Source organism: Triturus cristatus, chromosome 11 (assembly GCF_964204655.1).
Source record: "Triturus cristatus chromosome 11, aTriCri1.1, whole genome shotgun sequence".
Taxonomy (NCBI): Eukaryota; Metazoa; Chordata; class Amphibia; order Caudata; family Salamandridae; genus Triturus; species Triturus cristatus.
The window spans coordinates 114,587,248-114,606,437 of NC_140594.1; the positions used below are offsets into that span (position 1 = coordinate 114,587,248).

A 19,190-nucleotide genomic window follows, 5' to 3' on the forward strand; every position below is an offset into this window, starting at 1 on the left:
CAGAGACCCTGAATGAGAGCCTGAAATACTGATAATCCAGTCACCTAGACGGGGAATTGAGGAAGAAAGATCGAGGAGAGTAGTGCCAGAGAGGGGTGCGACGCTGGCGTTGCACTTAGAAGAGGTCACCTTCCCAGTTCTGAACCTGTCCCGTTGGGACTCCATCTGGCCCATCTTCAAGGAGTTGGGTTCATCTATTAACTTAGGTAAATCTAAATCTGTGAAATCTGTCCTTGTACCTGCTCTCTTCTTCTCCCTTTACAGGTACTGTCATCATAATATTGTATTGAGACTTATTATTTGAATTAAACTTGATTTCTTTCCGGAATGAAACTTGATGTTAATATGTATTTGATATTTGACTCACAAAATTGTTGATTAGATAAAACTTTTAAAACTTTGAGTCTGTGATTATTGGAGAAACCCTTTAATGTTATTTCTACCTATACTATTAGCTCCTAGATTGATTGACCAGAGGAAATTTATTGTCAAGGAGATTGTATTGGTAAGATTTGGGTAAAGGTAACAAAATCTTGCAGGTAAACAAAATTGACTCCGGCGGTACTACTAGCTTATTTGTATGAATGTTTATGGGCCCAGGTGAGTATATGGTGTGTGAGTAACCCAAGCTGGTAATCTGCTGGATTACTGATATTAACTCTACATTGTAGGTATAAATTGATCATGCCATGAATATATGGACCTTTAGAATAAAATAAGGAGCTCGGGGTTATCTCTAAAGGTATGTAGTCGATATAATGTTTTCATAATTAAATTAAATTGTACATGTATAAAAAAATATATATTTTCGTATGGATTCCTCCCATATCTGCCACATATTGATACCTGGACTCTCATTTCTTGATAAAGAAATCACATTTGTCCCATTTTTGATCACAATAAAAAGAAAGAGTCTTGGTATAAGAGGAGTGTACAATATAATGCAAGAATGTATGAATACGGTGAAAAGCATACCTAGGATCCGTCAAATATTGTGACACATTTGTATGTGGTATAAGGAGATGTTGATTACGTTTTGATGGCAGTCTTTTGATTCCTTATTTATAAACTCTTTGGGTAGAAAGAATTTAATTGAGATACATTTTCTTTGATTAACAGCCCTGAGGAAGTTCCTTCTTGTGGAACGAAACGCGTAGGCTGCATTTTGGATGTCTTTTGATAAGATGAATGAAGAATTGTTTTAAGAAGAATAGAAGCTGTTGGAGTTACACACGCACTTCCTGCGATTACACACTTAATCCAGTCCCTGCCATTCAGTGTTAGCCTGCTGTAGACATGAAAATAAATCAAAGTGTTCGCTGTTACCACCACACTAAAAGGGATTTCAGCAGCATTTTTATTTACCTTTAGTGGCTTCTTTAAAACATGAGCAAGTGGTTTGTTAGGTCTCCCCTCAGCAGTGCATGCGCTGTCTCTTCGACACGTGCTGTATTCAGGATATGTCTGTGTACAAACAACAGCTGTGATGCACTCGAATTCAATCTCTTTTCTTAGTATTCAACACTATTCAAATTCATCAAACTTGGTGTGCACTCTCTGTTACATGCACAATAGTGTTACATAGAATAATATCGGGACTCTTAATGGACTTGTTCCTTTTATGTTTGTTAATTTAATGTACCGATCGGCACAAGCGCAATATATCTATAATAGTAAGACATTTCTGAATACTTGTAAGGCTTAGTCATATTGTGGTTAGTCCATCTTTCATTTCAATAATGTAGAAACCCATCATAAGTTGTATGCAAAGTAGTGTTGTACATTTGTTTGGCGTATACCTCAGAAGTTATAAATGTGACAACGTGGATTATTTTTGATTTTGTTTTGATGAAGCACTATTATGGTTATTCTGCTCGCATTTTCAGTGCATTGTTATTTTTTCCTATTCTCTCATTACTATTCCAGCTGCACATGTTTCCGGCTATCGCTACTTTTATATTTTATCTCTAGTTGAGCTTGAAACACTCAGGCGTTCATTCGTTTTTCATTTATCTCTGTCACTCTTCTATGTTCAATATGGCCGCAGTCATTTAATAGGGACTCTAGATGCCGCAGGTCCCATTTCTATGTTTACATTCACGTAACGCGCGTTCCACGATTTGTTAGACACGAGGAAGCCCTTTTTAGGTCTCGCCTGATCCAGCGCTTGCGCTGATCTGGCCGAGACATTTTGTATACAGGCTTTTCAAAGTGCTGCCGTGGCCTAAAGCTTCAGTGCACGTGAACGTGCATGCGCGCAGCGCCATGTGTCTTTCCAATCGCGATCGCGATCACTTTCACTTTCGTGGCTAAAGCCATTTGTTTTGCTAATACCAAAGGAAATGGCTTTAACTTAATAAAAGGCGAGGCTTATTGCATTTTCAATGCTTTTTTTTTGTGGCCGGCTAAACTCTCCATTGATGGGGCTGCGGGAGTCTCTCCTCACGCTGTTTTTTTTTTTTTGTATTGGAGACTCCAGCAGGTCTCCTCGGGTTTCAGGTTCACTTCGTGTGCAAGGAGAATTGGATACGTAATTCTGATGGTTCGTTTGTTATCAGTATACACAGCTTTAAAAGTCAGCAGCCACACTGGAAGCACTGTGCTTTGCTAACGTGCTCTCATGGGGACACGTGCGTGATTAAACTCGTAGTGCCGCAGTGTGTTTTCCTGGATTGCTGACTTGTAAAGACGTGCATTTAAGGGGTATGCATATTGTATACAGCACAACCTTAATGTTCTTTATTTGTATTTTTAGACGTTCGCTAAAACTTGAAATGTTTCGGGGAAAATGCAGTGCGTGCTGTATAAATGAATCCCATACATGGATTAGCGTGCCTCGTCCGTATGTCAGATTCATTTTGTAAAGCACGGCGCTAGCTTGGAAACCGCGCTGTGAGCAGTATCCACAAAACGCAAGTGCATGTGGCAGTAAAATATTTGCCTGGGACAGTGGCCAATATAAGACTGATGACCCTTAGAGATGGAGCCTATAACTTGCGTGATCGTTCGATATAAATATTAGTTGTGAGAAGGTTACCACACGTAGGTCGCGGTTCTTCAGTTTGGCGACTAGGGCTCGAAAACACCATTCCAGCAAAAACATTACTTATCGAAATTAACACAAAAACTACTTTTTTTTTTTTTTAAGGTCACTGCCAAATTAGTACATAATCGTGGATATGGCTCGGCCAGTGGTATCGCTTTCTTCCGTGCTCCGGGCACTACCCTTGCTCCCTTTCATCTCAGGGGTTCTGAAGGCATTTTCAGGAGCAGAATGTAATCAGTCGTAGGGTTGCCTTTACATTCTATATGCATTATGGGTATGCTGAATTCACCATATCTTCTTTTTTAGATGCTCTCATTCGAGATTTCCTGCAGGCTAAAGACTGAAATTCTACTGAAGACCGACAGAGGGCCGCGCTCGGAATTAGGTTGTCATCCCTGCTGTTATGACTGCTTCGAACAGCTAGGGTGACCACCTTGCACTGTTGCAAATTCAGGACTGTGAAAGTAAAAATTCAGGACAAGCATTTGCAATGCAATAGGTCTCGCAATTGCGAGATATTGAGCTATTAGTATTGTAAATGACAATGCCTTTTGATTGTTTAAAAAACCTGCAGTAATAAAAGGCATTGTCGTTTACAATACCAATAGGTTAAAGTTTTGAAAATGCGAGACCTATTGCATTGCAAATGCTTGTTTTAAATGCGCGGTTAGATGAACGCGCTTTAAGCGTCTTGAACTTTTTTGGAGCAATGTTTAGAAGTGGTGTCTTACCTGTTGCTATCACTACAAAAGTAAGTATAACACTGCTGGGTTGAGAGTTGGCAGGGAGGGCGAGCCAACCTTCGCTTATTGGTCTTTCCACACAATTTGTTGCAGACCTACGCACAGTGCCGGATTGGCAGCATCTAACCGCATTGAGGGGAGATTCTCTATTCGATTCGGAGCATCAGAGTGCCGGTGAGTTAAGCTCCAAGAGTCTAGACATTTAGCACGATTTAAGTTTGCCCATTAACACGTGGTTTATTTAATGTATATTCTCATTACAGGACAGCGCTTAATTTATCGGGTGGTTTGTCTTAATTCGACCCTGCAGGAAATTGGGGAAGAATTATTGCGCTGCACATTAACGCATCTCAATTGAGGCTGTTTTGGCCTCAGACAGACTTGTGGAAGGTATATTGGTTTACTGGTTTCTTGTATCTTTATGGTACAGGTACAATGGCGGACATATTGGGATAATTAACACCTGACTTAACTACGATAGCTTTTCTGCGGTCACACAATTTTCATGCTGTATTGTTTGTCTGGATGGTGGTTTGGTGCTTTTCTTTACTATTGTCTATTCTAGTGGTATTTCCATCGACTAACAGTGCCTGAATGTTGCCTTACACTTCACAGAGGTTTGATCTGTATACTGGATGCCCTATTCTTCTCTATCAACACTGGGATCTAAACCTTTCCCAGATTTTAAGGGTCTATTTTTGAGTTATGTAGATGTTTAAAATCTTACAGCACTCATTTAAAATGGATATGATTTGTTTGTAGAATTCCCCTGACGAAGGGTGTTGGATACACCCGAAATGCAGTGGGAATGGTATCATCTACGTTTTTTAAGCTTTCTTGAATTGATTTTAAAGTTGCACATGATCTTGAAGTATACATTTAGGAAAAATAAAAAAGAAGCACTACAGCAATGACGGATGAAGTTATTGGTCTTTTCTTGAGAAGAATCAACAATCATCCTTGTTTAATTTGATTGTTTAAAAGTGTTATCAAATTGTGAAAGAAGATATTGAAGATTTGTTAATACACACTCGCTTTGAGTGTATCCAGTAGTGCACGCTCTGTCTAGGACAATTTGCTCTGGGAATTTGTATTCAGAATATGGGCATTAAGCTCTGCCCATCTTCTGCCCATGTATTTAACTGGCTTTTTTAGTGTCTTTTGTAAATGTTTTTTTTCATTGGTTAATTTGCTTAGGAGTACCTCCTTAGTATCGCCTTTTCTCCTGTTGTAACCTCCCATGCGGACTGCCCTGTTACATGTGTTGTTACTCAGTATGTTTTATTTAAAGTTTGTGAGCACTGCTTTCTTAATGACTTTCTTTTGAATGCTGGTGCAGGCTCGACACGCTCTTCCACAACCCGTCCTGGTTCCACTGGCTTTGGTTCTTTCCGCTATATTTTGCAACGCTTCATCACACAGAATGGCCTTGCTGATTTCTCTTTAAAGTTCAGCCCCGAAGGAAAGCATAGGCCTCCGTTTGCTTTTGTGGATGCTTTATTATGCACATACAGCGTGGCCTACTGTGCTTTATCACAAAGAATGGCCACGCAGCTTTCTTTATTTATGCACGGACATGATGCTTCCCCGTAAGTCTCCCCTCAGATCCCAGTACCAGACAACAAGCTCCACAGGAGACGAAACAGAGCAGTGACGACAGAACGGAGATCCGAAGGAACAGTGTAGGAGGTTGACTAGGTCAGGTGACTGGTTCGGTTTCTATTCCTCCTCCCTTGACTCTAAGCTGGCTTCCCAGAGAATTGTATTATCTGTGGTCCACAAGCAACAGCACGTTATGCAGGAGCTTCGAGTGTAAATTACAGTCCACACGATGCAAAGCGACTCGCTAGCTATAGCCTTTCTGCAGGCGCTGCCACAATACACAGGGGGAGGGCAGGGTGGACCTAAAATCATTTCTATTCCTCCCTTTCATGCAGAGTCCTAGAGCATTGTTGGAGTTGTATTCTAGGTACGTTACCACAGTTCTGAAAAACTGCCATTGTACACCACAAACCCCGGCTGGCAGAGTGGCTAGTTTGTTGCACGGGGTTTTTGACAGTACCGATGACAATGCAATTTGTTGTAGGCCTCAGGCTCTATCGAAGAAAACATCTTATCAAAAGAAACTCCTCTCTTTGCTTCTTTGAGTGGCTTACTGGACCAGTCCACAGGGAGAAACGCTTGTTAGTTGTTAGCTGAGCTTGACAAGTACTAGTCAAGCACTCAACCATTTGGAAAGTTACCTTTTTAATTTAGTAAAATGTGCATTAGTCATGTTGATAAAGTTTGAATAAGTAGTGATGCTTTGCTCATTAAACATTTTAAGTAGCAGCATAAGAAATCTTTAGTAATTCTCCTCAACCTCCCTTAGCAGCTTAAAGTAAGATTTTTGCACTTGATTCACCCCAAAAGTAACTTTACCTTCATCACACAGCATGGCTTCGCAACTTTATTTATGCACAGCGCTGCTTTCAGTTTAAATTTCAGTCCTGCCGGGAACACGTGGGCTTTTGCTTTCGTCGAGTTCAAAAACCCATTCTTTATTCATGCATGGCATGCCGAAAGACTCAACATTCAGCTCAAGGCATGGTGCCATGCAAATTTCCCCAGCAGTCTCATTGGACAAGTGAAGATTTTCTTTTCAAATATGGCCGCCCTAATTGCAATCGGTCTGTTTGTGTTCTGCTAGGCTGCCCGGGGGGGGGGGGGGGGGGTTGCGCAGCCCCCTACAAGGGCGGCCGCCTTAGTGCCGCATGAAGGCACTGGGGGCAGCCGGTCTAGTTCCTGGTCTTGGGCCAGGGAAGACGTCCGGCAAAGGATACTTCCGGCGGGAGGGGGCAGGGGTATATAGGCTGTCCCCGCCCCTTCCTCGCCCTCTTGTCCCTCCCGTCTCGCCTTTAATCGCGCCAGGCGCATTTTCACAGAGCTAAGAGGTTTCAGGCATGGTGTTATACACGCCGAGTCCACAGGGTGCTTGGAGGGAGATGGGGTGCACCTCTCTAGTTTAGGCATGGATCTTTTCCTACTGGACCTAGTGGAAGCTTTGGCTGCATAAGGTTGTAAGAAAATAGGTCTATCCCTGTGGGGGGCCCTGGTAGTGACGGTGGCCACTCCCAAGGCTGTGGAGGAGTTACAGGGCGATCCAGAGTCTGCAGATACCAAGGGGTACTTCATGCAGCAGCACAGCGTGGTGCTAAGCAAGGATACCCAGGGATGTTTAGCGTTGTCCCCTGGAAGAACTACTGCACCCCGTTAGTCCTACGGGCGGTTGTGGGTCTGAGCTACCGGGGGCTGCCATAATACGCGCCGCCCACCTCTTTCGGGGGGGGGGGGGGGTGGGTGAGTAAGCAAGTGGACTGGTGGTCCACTGATGGGAGGGGTGGCCCCTCCCAAAGTTTGGTATGCACCAATTGGCGACTGCCACGGTGTAATTTAGGCTTATCAGACGGGCAGGCGGCATAGGGGTTTGCCTGCCCTGGGATCGGATCGCCCGTAAGATAACCCACCATGTTTGCATATTTGGTTATGCTAATAAACCTGCAGCAATATTTCTCCAACTACATATGTGTCGTGTGGTTTATTTATGTACTTATGTGTGTTGTGACAACAGTTGCCGATATTGTCACTATGTACGGTATTCCATTTTCTGTTTTTACCGCCACTGTTCCGGGTATGCTCTGGCGTTTTGAGTACAGCTCAACGGTTTAGGAATGCCTTGCTGATAGGGGAGTCACAGACGCCCTGTGCCGCCCTGCTGTAAGTGCTATAGAGCCGCCAGGGCTTAGCAGGGTACAGCCCGCTCAGAAAAGAGTGTTAGGCGCTGCAAATGCATATCTCTTCCTGTGGCATTGCTGCTTCCACTCTCATGCCAATTAGCTTGGGTTATAATATGACCTCTGGCATCTAGCAAGAATTCCGTATCTTTCGTACCGCAATCTTTGTGTATGCTCATTCACACGGCTTTGCTTACATCGGCCTTTATTTACATAATACCTTTCCACTACACACACTACCACATAATTCCAACAAGCAAATCCACTACACACCACACACAATGTCACAACTAACAATTCCAGTACAAACAACATAATTCCACTACACACCACATGCATCCACTACACTACAAACTTAAACTCATACGTAAAACATATTGTCATTTAAAACGTCAATAGCTCTAAGTTCTATTGTATTGAAAATGCTTGTGTTGAGGAAGGCACAATGACTGTGTTTTCCTAAGGAAATATGGTATAGCCAGTGGAGGCTGGCAGGGAACAGAGGTGGCGGGGCATGGGGATGGGGGAGTTTGAAAAAAAAAAAAAAAGAAAGGAAAGAAAAAGAACACTTACCTTTTAAATGGCCGCTGTCTCTCCGTCGCGTTGCCGCTGTTCTCGGCAAGGTCCGAACCGGAAGCACCTAGGCTCCCCATAGCCAATCACAACGCTCCAAGGCAGCGTTGTGATTGGTCCAAGTGCCGACAGGGAGCCTGTGTATGCTCAACCACCAGGCTGTGCATTACAGCGTGGTGGGGAAGATGCAAAATGCGCATGACTCTTTGTCCGGCCCATGGCGGCCGGCAAAACAGTCATGCCCACTTGGACTGTGCAAACCACTTCTTACCCTGTGATCCCAGCCCTGCCCCGCCCTAACCCAGCCCCATAGCATAGAAAAATAAAATGATAATAACGAGGTTATTATCGTTGTATCTTTATTTTGTTTCTGGTCTGTGAGCAGTGGGGCGACGCTCCCCCGCCTCAGTGGAGGAGCCGCTCCTGGGTGTAGCATCGCGCTACAAAGAACCACAGACACTTCTTGTGGTACAACAGGAGCTTTATTACTTCACGTGTTATCTCTGCCTTGTCCCTACTCTAACTGCCCCTATCCTGTCATGACTCCTCCTCTTCCTTACACCACCCTGGCTCCGCCCTCCCCGACTACTAGGCTGCTAACTCCATTACATCTCCCCCTTTCTTAATAAAACAAACAATCAACAGTGTTTCAGTCCATTTCTACAATGAGTCTCTTGGGTGGCTGGATTTCACGACGTGGCCGTAGTGACATGTTCCCAGTGGGCACACTCGGCACTGACTCACTCAGCTGACCTCTGCCTCCAGTGTCACTAAGGTCAGGTTCTTCACGTGCAGGCGTGATAGTCGGGTTTATCCCTGGTCCTTTCGGGTCTCGCGGACACCTCTTGACATGGGAGACATTTCTGGTGATCCTACGCTGTTCAGATTCCGCTGTCAGCATAGTGCCCTTCTGTTGGGTAACTACCAATGGCTCATCACGGAAGCGGGAATCAGTCTTTTCCTGCTGCTCTTGTTTGATGAACACATGATCCCCTTCATGCAAGGACGGAGACCTCGCTCTTCTCTTAGCATCAGCATACGATTTCATTCTGTCCTTGTTGTGCTTGTCAGTCACAGCCATTTCCTGGTGAATGTCGTTTGGCGATACCACTTGCAAGGCACCTTCCCATGTTGGGATGCGATTTCTCACCGGCCGCCCTAGCATGAGCGCTGCAGGGCATTTTCCGGTGGTTGAGTGAGGAGTTGTCCTGTAGGTTCTGAGAACTTCATTCAGAGCTGCCTGTAGTTCTTTCTTCTCAGCAGTGGCGTGCTGAAATGTCTTTTTGATCGTAGCCATAAACCTTTCGATGGTGCCATTTGCTTGGGGCCAGAGTGGTTTGACTTTTCTGTGCTTAAAGTCCATGTGTTTCGCAAAGGCACTGAATTCGTGTCCATTGAATGGGGGTCCATTGCCCGTTGTGATTACTTCGGGGACACCCCATGTTGCAAATACCTCATCTAGCACCTTGAGAGTGCAGGAGGCGCTCATAGACGATATTTGTGCGATGGGAAATCGTGAATATTCGTCAATTATGGCAACCACATATTTTCCAGACTGCAGCGGTCCATAAAAGTCCATGGCAATTTCTTGCCAAACTCCACTGGGTAGGGTGGTCATTTGTAGTGGTGCCGGTGGATTGCTTTTGCTGGTCAGCTGACAGGGGTGCCAATCCTTTAGTGTAGACTCCACCATCTGGTCCAAAAAGAGGAACCAGACGCGTTCCTGTAGAGCTCGTTGAGTAGATACTACTCCTCTGTGGCCTTCATGGGCCAAGTTGATGACTCCCTGCCGTAGTTGACTGGGGATGACGAGTCGTTGACCTCTTAGAATGACTCCATCAGTGGTGACCGACAGCTCATCACAGACGTGCCGGAATGCCTGAATCTCTTTCTGGATTGTCGAATCTGTGTCTTTTTCTTGCGGGTAATAAATCCATCTATTAGTTTGGATCCGGTGTAGTACCATTTGCAAGATGGTGTCTTGGGCGGTGACCTCCCGAATGACATCCATGGGAATGGCAGGTGGCAATGCTCGGTCAGCCACAAAGTGGATATATTCCTCGGCACTAGATGGTTTAGATTCTGAGGATGGTTGAGGGTGGCGGGACATGTAGTCAGCCGTGTTCTCCGCCTTCCCCGGTTTGTGAACAGACTGGATGACACCGTTCCGATCGTCGTTGACTTTGAATAGAACTTCCACCAGATGAAGACGCTCTGCGGTGGGGAGGCTAAGTAGGCAGTCGGCTTCAGGTCCTTCGATGACATGTATAACCGCCTGTACGGTGATGTCATCATGGGTGAGAGTTGTGAGGAATTTACCCAGACAGGGTAGTGATTTCTTGGACATCCACGTGAAGACACGGACTGGTGCAAACGTTAGTGGGGGTTTCGGGACCATTTTCTCATGTTCCGTAACTGGAATATAGTTCAGCGAGGCTCCGCTGTCCAATACGAATTTGGTGTCGTGATTCCCCACTCTAATGTCTAGGCGTGGATACTTTTTCAGTTGATCAGGGTCCACAATCATGTTCACGTATTCAACAGTGTAGATCGAGTCTGTGGGGGAAGATGATCTCGAGTCCCGAGATGGGGAACGGCGTTCCCATCGTGACCTGTATGATTCCCGGCTGGAATCTGATGAGCCTGGGGACTGCATGGACTCTCCTTGAACAGTTGGTATGTGATGTTTCTTTGTGTCTGAGCAGGACGATCTCGTTGTTTCACTTCGCCTTTCCTTGTGATAGTCCCCGCACATTGCTTCGAAGTGGTTGGATCGCCCACATTTCCTGCATCGCTGACCCATGGCCGGACAGGTGTCTATATGAGGATAGTCATACCCACACCGATCGCATCGTTTAGTCCTTTCTGGCTTTCGGTCCCTTCGCCCGTGGTCCCTTCTCCTGTACTCCGGGCGTCGTTGGCGAGACGACAGCCTGGGTCTCCATTGATTCTCCTGCGCATATTTCCTTCTGCTACGATGTTGATCTTGAACGCGGTGTGCTTGTTCATGACTGACGTTGTGTCCTGTTTCAATGGTAGCGGCGTGTTCATATATACGAGTCATTTCTTCAATCTCCTCCAATTCGTGGGGTTTCCTCAGTAGCCGTCTCCGGAGTGTTTCTGAGTGACAGCCGGTTATGATTTGTGATTTAATGGCAGCATCAGGCGAGAAGGTTTCAAACTCACAGTGTCTCAACAGCCGTCGTAACCGGGTGATGAATGCACTCATGGCTTCCTCCTTCCCTTGACGTGCTTGGTGGAATGCGTGGCGCTCATAATCCACGTTTCGTTTATGAAGAAACTTCTTATTCAGTGCCTCACGCACTTTGTCATACGTTCCCGTATCTGCAGGCGAAAGATCCTTGATGATTTTGCTTACTTCCCGGCTGGCTAAGTTGCGGAGGGCTATTAACTTCTCTTTGTCTTCCGTCACTTTGGATCCCTCAATATAGTCCTCGAAATCTTCTAACCATTCTTGCCACTTGGGGCCCATGCTCCCTCCTGTGGTCACGGTCAGAGGTTCCGGAGCTCGCAGGTGTGATCCTCCCGCAACAAGGGGCTTCCGCTGTGGTGAGGTCGCCATTTTGTCGTTGTCTTCTTTCCACCCCTTTGTTGGTGCCTGTTTCTTTATGTATTCTCACCAATGCTTGTTTAGTTACTCTTGACAAGGCTAGTTTATTTCTTCTTGCCAATGCTTGTTTATTGGCTCTCGTCAATGCTGGTTTATTTGCTCTTGTCGGTGCTTGTTTATTTGCTCTTGCCAATGCTTGTTTACTTGCTCTAGTCAGTGCTTGTTTACTTTCCTTTCCGCCAATGCTTGTTTGTTTGCACTTGACAATGCTTGTTTGTTTGCGCTTGACAATGCTTGTTTGCACTTGATAATGCTTGTTTACTTCTTCTTGCCAATGCTTGTTTATTTGCGCTTGACAATGCTTGTTTGTTTGCACTTAACAATGCTTGTTTGACGTCTCCCCGCCAATGCTTGTTTATTTGCACTTGACAAGGCTTGTTTGTTTGCTGTGCGCCTGACTTAAAAATGGCCGCTCTGCAACAATCAAGGGGTCTGTCTTGAGAAACGCCTGACTCCAAGATGGCCGCCGTCACTGCACACGCACGAGACTTTCTCTCCTGGCTCATTCAGTCCTTTTCATGCTGGACTCACCGGCGGGCAGCTTCAAGGGTGGCACTCCTCAGTCCCCGCTTCTCCCCAACGGCGACAGCTATCAGGTGAGGTCGGGGTGAGCTCCCGCCTTATTCTGTAGCTTCCCGCGTTTCTCCTCGCGACAGCGTGCCGAAACTCACGCATCGGGCGTGCGATCTGCCGGCATCAACGGGCTTTCCAGCTTCTACTTCAACGCGCTCAACGGCGCTCGCTGGCAGGCCTTCAGGGACAGCGTCTCCGACGTGGGGGCACTTCTCTTTCCGCTCTTGGGCACAAAGCAGGGTCGGGGTGGGCTCCCGACTTCGGCACTCACTAGCGTCATCCAAGACACACGCATCTAGCGTGAGTCGCGCTACGGAGCAAATCGGCCTCGTCACTTCGGGCAGGTCCACACTTGTTCCTGTGGCTGCTCCCGGCTCCTCTACGATCTCTGGGGCTCCTTGGTCAGTGGGGCTTGGTCATCCCACCCTCGTCTCCAGTTGTAGCATCGCGCTACAAAGAACCACAGACACTTCTTGTGGTACAACAGGAGCTTTATTACTTCACGTGTTATCTCTGCCTTGTCCCTACTCTAACTGCCCCTATCCTGTCATGACTCCTCCTCTTCCTTACACCACCCTGGCTCCGCCCTCCCCGACTACTAGGCTGCTAACTCCATTACACTGGGTTTAACAGAGAGTTTTCCATTTGTATCTAGGACCGAAAGCCTTGAGACCGAAACTTTATTTCAATGTTTTTTTTGTCTGCAAACACAAATAAGATACTTGAGATAAAGAAAACATATTCACCACATTCAAGGATTTCCCTTGCACTGTGCTTTTTCCCCAGATCTTCAGGCTAGCGGAAGTAACCTCACTTTTCCCTTGAAGCCCCACTGGCCCTGTAGGAACAGACATCATGGTGCACAATGATGGTGCGTTGTACATTTACAATATTTACAGAAATATCGGAGTCTGGTGCATGTACAAAACCACTGAAGGCTAAGAGACACTGAAGCTGCTACAAAGAGCCAAGACTCACGGTAATGCCAGTAGGCAGGCTGGTGTGACTGCAAGGCCGGTTACCAGTCTGCGGGGCTTGCAAGCAGCAACCTGGGGATAGCAATGGTTCCAGCGGGAGATCTCAACGCGAGGTCCCAAGCAAGCCGTGGACTCACCTTTCAGAATATTCAGGATCAGCATGAGCACCGGGCCACTGAGAGGGGCATCTGGCCCATACACCGTGTAGTCCCCGATCTGGATTTGGAGAGGGTTTTCAATCAGTTCCGCCTTGTAGTTTCTCAGGTCTTCATCTGTAATGATCCCACCTGCAACAGAAAGACACCTTGCGGAAGCAACGGTGACCCTGGGCAACTGGGAATGACAGTTTACTCTAGTGTAGTCTTGCAGTGCAGTTCTCCAAGTGATCTGTAATGCATGTGACCTCTTTATTGCACTCTGCCACCTCAAGGCGCTACAGAGAAACCGGTAATACCAACGGACCCGTTAAGGAGCTAAAGGTCCCATAAGGGTTAAAAGAAGTATTTCGCCCTGAGACTCCAGCTGCTGCAGTCTCATTCTCTATGTACAACGACAGTAAATAAATAAAATATAGTTACAGCAAACACCGACAGATTCACCGGCACTGAGGCCCTGGTGAAGGCAGGCCTACAGCGCTAGGCAAACTGGTGCCTGCTGTGGTGCACGCAGGGTGAGAACCAGGACCAGTGGTACAGGAAAACACGCTGTACACTGCATCTGGGTTGAGCACCAATCAGAGGCGGGGATAAAGCTTTGTTTCAAGCTACACCCTGCATGTGAGAAAAGCACCAATCACAGGCAGTGTTTATGCTTTGTTTCAAGCTATGTAGTGCACCTGTGGAAAGTAACCAAGCAGGAGTGGGGTTATGCTTTGTTTCTGTGGAAAGAACTCACCAAAAGTTGCACTAAGCAATGCTTCATTTGTGCCGGTGATTTCTGGTGCTTGACAGGGGCACTTATTCGTGAATACCATTTAAAAAAATGTATTAAACCACCACATGGTGGCGCTGTGTTCGTGCATTTTTAAGAAGCACTTATTAGTGCAGCATTAAACTATGTAATATAACTTTACAAAAATGATAAAACTTGGGGAGGAGCCTAGCGCACAACCAAGATGGCCGCGTAGGTGCGAGGCTCCCGAGGACCTCCGCAACCTCCTACGTTTATCCTGTCTTCATCCTGCATCGGTTGAGGGAACTGTGTCGGTGAGCCTGAGCCGAGGTGGTACCCGTTTCCCGTTTTCGAATCGGACCTCGGGTGCCAGAGTGAGCACCGATTGAAGTTTGCGGCCTACTTCTCTCCTGACCCCGGATTCGCGTTTGGGGGCGACCCGGTGGCAAAGTGAACAACAACGGCGGGCTGGGCCTGGCGAGTCGCGTACCCCGCACTTTCACTTTCACTTTCGCGCTCCCTTGCTGTCTTTGCAAGTGGGATCGCGGCGCTCTTTGTGTTGGGGTGGCCTCGCTGGGAGACCCTGTCTGCCTGCCTGCTGTGGCCCGCTCCGCCGTCCTGGGGTGGCCCCCCGGAGCTCGTGGCCTTGATTGCTCGCTTTTTACTGCGTGGCTGGTGAGGGTGTGAGACCCGCGACGATGGCCACTAAACAAGATGGAGATCGGTTGAAGGCCAAGTCGACCCGGCGTGGCGCCGCACATCAGGCCAACATCATGGACCGCTACACCCTCCCGAAGGGATCTCCCGGTGGACCGCACAAGTCCTCTGAGTGCCCCCCGGATGCCCCGGATTTGCCCACAGATCTGACTCTGCACGACGTCATGGGCGCCATTGCTGAGATGAAGGCCTCGGTGGGCCAGCGGTTTGACACGTTAGCGCATAAAATCGACGCGGTCCTCGTTGATGTCAACCTGGTGAGAGCTGATCTCTCGAAGACCAATGACCGGGTCGATTCTTTGGCCCACACCGCGTCGGGCCTCACGACTGAGGTGGCGGCCCTTCAGACGGAGGTACACCGGCTTCGTCAGGCGAGTGCGCTCATGGATCGGCGCCTGGAGGATTCCGAGAGCCGGGCCCGGAGGAATAATATCCGCATCATCGGAGTACCTGAGGGACGGGAGGAGTCGGCGGCGGATCTTTTTGTGGAGGACCTGATCACTACCCATCTCCAGCCTCGGGGACTGAGTAAATTTTTTGCGGTGGAGAGGGCTCAGAGTTCCCGGGGGAAGGCCGAAGGTCGGAGCCCCTCCGCGGCCTCTTATTGCCCGTATCTTTAATTTTCGGGACAGGGATGCGATTCTGCAAGCCTCCAGACTGCAAGGGCCGATTAAGTTGGAGAACATGGAGGTGAACTTTTATCCTGACTTCACCCAAGCGGTCCAGAAGCAGAGACTGAGCTTCTTGGGCGTCAAGCGGCGGCTTCGGGACATGAACTTAAAATACGCCATGCTCTTCCCGGCCAGGCTGCGGGTGGAGGTGGATGGTCGCACTCACTTTTTTGACCGTCCTGAAACGGCCGGGGACTGGCTGGACACTTTGTCTGGGGGTCGGGATCGGGATGGCGGGGGGTGGCTGCGGGAGGAGAAGGCCCACTGGACCGGGACTGAGGTGCTGATACTGGGACTCACTCTGGACGAAGATGCTGCCGCTTTCGGCCAAGCTTAGGGTCTCTCGTTTTTTGTACTCGTTCTCCCTCCTTTGTAGGTGGTGCGGGGTCTCGAAGGGGTACTCTTTCCTCCTCTAGGGGGTTTACCTAGTTTCAACTATATAGGGGCAACAGGCACACTGCAAGTTGGGGGGGCTGTTTGGGCTCATGCAGGGGTGCAGGGAGGGGGGAGTTTTGTTGGGGCGGTTGGGTTGGGGTGGGGTGTTGTTCATTTGTACCACAAGGCAAAAGTATCGTCGTGCTATTCCCAAAGTGCTCTCGGGGGGACGAGTGATTGCTTTCGTTTATGATGGGGGGTAGGGGACTGAGTCTTTTGTCCTGGAACGTTAATGGACTGGGGGACAGGATAAAGCGAGGTGTGGTCCTGCAGTTCCTGAAACGAATTTCACCTGACATAGTTTTTCTGCAGGAGACGCACCTCATTGGCAACTCCTTTCGTGCTATGAACCGACGGGGCTACCGCCTTCTGGCCCATTCGGGCTTCACGTCGGGTTCAAGGGGTGTGGGCATCATGGCCAAGACCTCGCTCCCGTTGGAAGTTGATGAGGTGCTCCATGATGACAGGGGACGTTACACGGTTCTGGTGGGTAGAATGGAGGGCAGAGTGATTATTTTTGTTTCTGTCTATGTCCCGCCAGGGTTGCAGACGACCACCTTTGCGGATCTGGGGCGCCTCCTCCTTGGCCTTCCGGAGGGGATTCTGGTGGTTGGGGGGGATTTTAACGCTGTGGTTTCCGGAACTGAGGACCGTCACCCCCCTAGGGATCTCCCCCGTGCCCAAGCGTGGTTGTCTGGCCTATTGGATGCCTTGGGGCTGGTGGATTGTTGGCGTTTGAAACATCCTACGCAGAAACAGTACACTTTTCATTCCGGGGCCCATGGCAGTCTATCAAGGCTAGACTATGTCCTGGTGCCGGCGGCACATGCGGGGAGGATCGGGGAGGTGCGCCATTTGGCGCGGGGTATTTCAGACCACTCCCCGCTCTTATTGCACTTCGATATTCTCCCGAGGGGAGAGGGTAGGGTGGCCCCAATTAATCCCTGGTACCTGCGTGACCCCACCATTCGCGCAGAGTTGGTTAAGTCCCTTATGCGATATTTTGATGATAATAATGGGGTCGGTGTCATCTGCGGTCTCGCTATGGGAGGCATTTAAGACGGTGATTCGGGGGGATGCCCTGTCCCTTATTTCCCATTCCCGGAGGCGCGAGCGGGAGGAGGTGACCCGTGTTGAAACTGAAATAACTGAGTTGGAGGGCGACCTCGAATGTGGGGAGACGGATGACAAATTACATGTTCTCCGACTCAAGCAGGCGGCCTATAAGGCCCTCGTCACGGAGGCGGCCAGGGGCCTCAGTAGAGAGCAACAGGGGAGACTGTATGATGTGGGTGATAAGGCTGGGAAATTGATTGCGTGGCTGGATAAAAAGGAGAGAGCGAGTCGAGTTGTCCCGTCGATTGAGAAACTGGATGGTGTGTGTGTCACGGAACCGGAAGAAATAGTCGATTGCTTTGCAGAATATTTCCGTGGGGTGTATTCCCCGGTGTCCTCCCGCTCGGAAGAGGATTCCCATGCCCTGCTTAGGGATATCGCGCTGCCTTCCCTTTCGGAGGAGGACAGAGTGTTGTTGGACGCCGCCCCAACCTCTGAAGAAATTGCCCTCGCCATACGCTCGGTCGCTTCCGGCAAGGCCATGGGTCCTAATGGTCTTCCCATCGAATTGTACAAGCTGCGACCAGATACGCTGGCGCCGCATCTCCGTGCGATGTTCCTCGCGGCCCGTTCGGCGGGTTCCCTCCCGCTAGACCAGCGTCTGGCTACTATCGTGGTCATTCACAAGGAGGGGAGGCCGCGGGACCGGGTCACGTCCTACCGGCCTATTTCGCTGCTGAATGCGGAGCCCAAAATTCTCGCCAAGGTGTTGGCCAATCGGCTGGTTGGCGTGGTGTGCGATTTGATTCACCAGGATCAGTCCGGCTTTATCCCCCATCGCAACACTGCGCTTGCATGGGGTGCTCGCGCGTGTCCCGTTTATACGGGAACCGGCCATTTTGGCATCCCTGGACGCCACTATGGCGTTTGACACGCTTGAGTGGCCATATATTTGGGCGACACTGGCGAAGTTTGGGTTTGGCCCGGGATTCATCGGTTGGGTGAAATTGTTGTACTCAGGACCGCTGGCGCAGGTGGTTGTGAACGGTAGAGTGTCGGCTCCGTTTGAGCTGGGCAGGGGCACGCGGCAGGGCTGCCCATTATCACCGCTCCTCTTCGCGCTTGCCCTGGAGCCCCTGGCGGAGTGGCTGCGGTGGGATCCTTCTATTCGTGGTCTCCGATGGACCCCCGAGTATGAGGACCGCGTATCTCTTTACGCTGATGATATTCTTCTGTACCTGGCTTCCCCACGTAAATCACTGATAGTACTGGTTGATGTATTGCACTCATTTGGCCTCAACTCCGGCCTGGTCATCAACTGGGCTAAATCGTGTGTGTATGTCCTCTCTGGGGAGGATCCTATCCTTCCGCGGGGTTGTCCTATCCAGATCGCCCCGCGGGGATTTAGGTACCTGGGTGTCTTCATTACCCTGGACGCGGAGGCCCGATATAACCAGAACTTGCTTCCCCCCCCCCCTCCAGCGCCTGAAGGAGGACGTCGCGTGTTGGAGGCGCTTGATGGATTGGAGCTGGATGACGAGGACTGGGTGTCTGCGGTGGCCTCCCCGAAAGAGGTGGCCATACCGGCCCGCCTTCGCTTCGTCCAGCTCAAGATACTCCATAGGGTCTATGTTACGGGGCCGAGGCTGATGCGTATGGGCTATGCTGTGGACGGGTTGTGTAAGCGTGGGTGTGGTTCTTTGGGGACCTTTCTCCATATTCTGTGGGAATGCCCGGAGGTGGTGCGATTCTGGCGTGGTGTGCATGAGGTTTTGCAGGTAGTTACGCATGTGCCGCTGTTGCCTGAGGCGAGGGGATGTCTTTTGAATGTATGGGAGCCAACCGACTACTCAGTGCCGCAGACGTGGTGGGCGACTCTGGGATATATGGTGGCCAAACGTGACATTGCGCAACAGTGGTGTTCCCAGAAGTCGCCGACTGTCTCGGCGTGGAAGGACAACATGGATTGGTGTATGTTTCGGGAAAAGGTGGTGTATGTTGCGAGGGGTAAGCCTGGGACATGGGTGAAAGTATGGGGCCCCTGGAACGCTTACCGTGGGGGAATCTGTACCCCGCCGCTACTGTCTGAACCGTCACCTGCCCC

General features: G+C 49.0%; 1 protein-coding gene across 16 annotated transcripts in view; it reads right to left on the minus strand.

Annotated features, from left to right (window-relative positions):
• GGT1 (gamma-glutamyltransferase 1) overlaps nt 1–19,190 on the minus strand; it is a 655,664-nt gene that overhangs the window by 36,685 nt on the left and 599,789 nt on the right. For all 16 annotated transcript variants that reach the window (XM_085636048.1, XM_085636056.1, XM_085636047.1 and 13 more), the window contains one exon: nt 13,454–13,603. In XM_085636048.1, the coding sequence (XP_085492174.1) occupies nt 13,454–13,603 (150 nt within the window). The remainder of the gene's footprint in view (nt 1–13,453; nt 13,604–19,190) is intronic.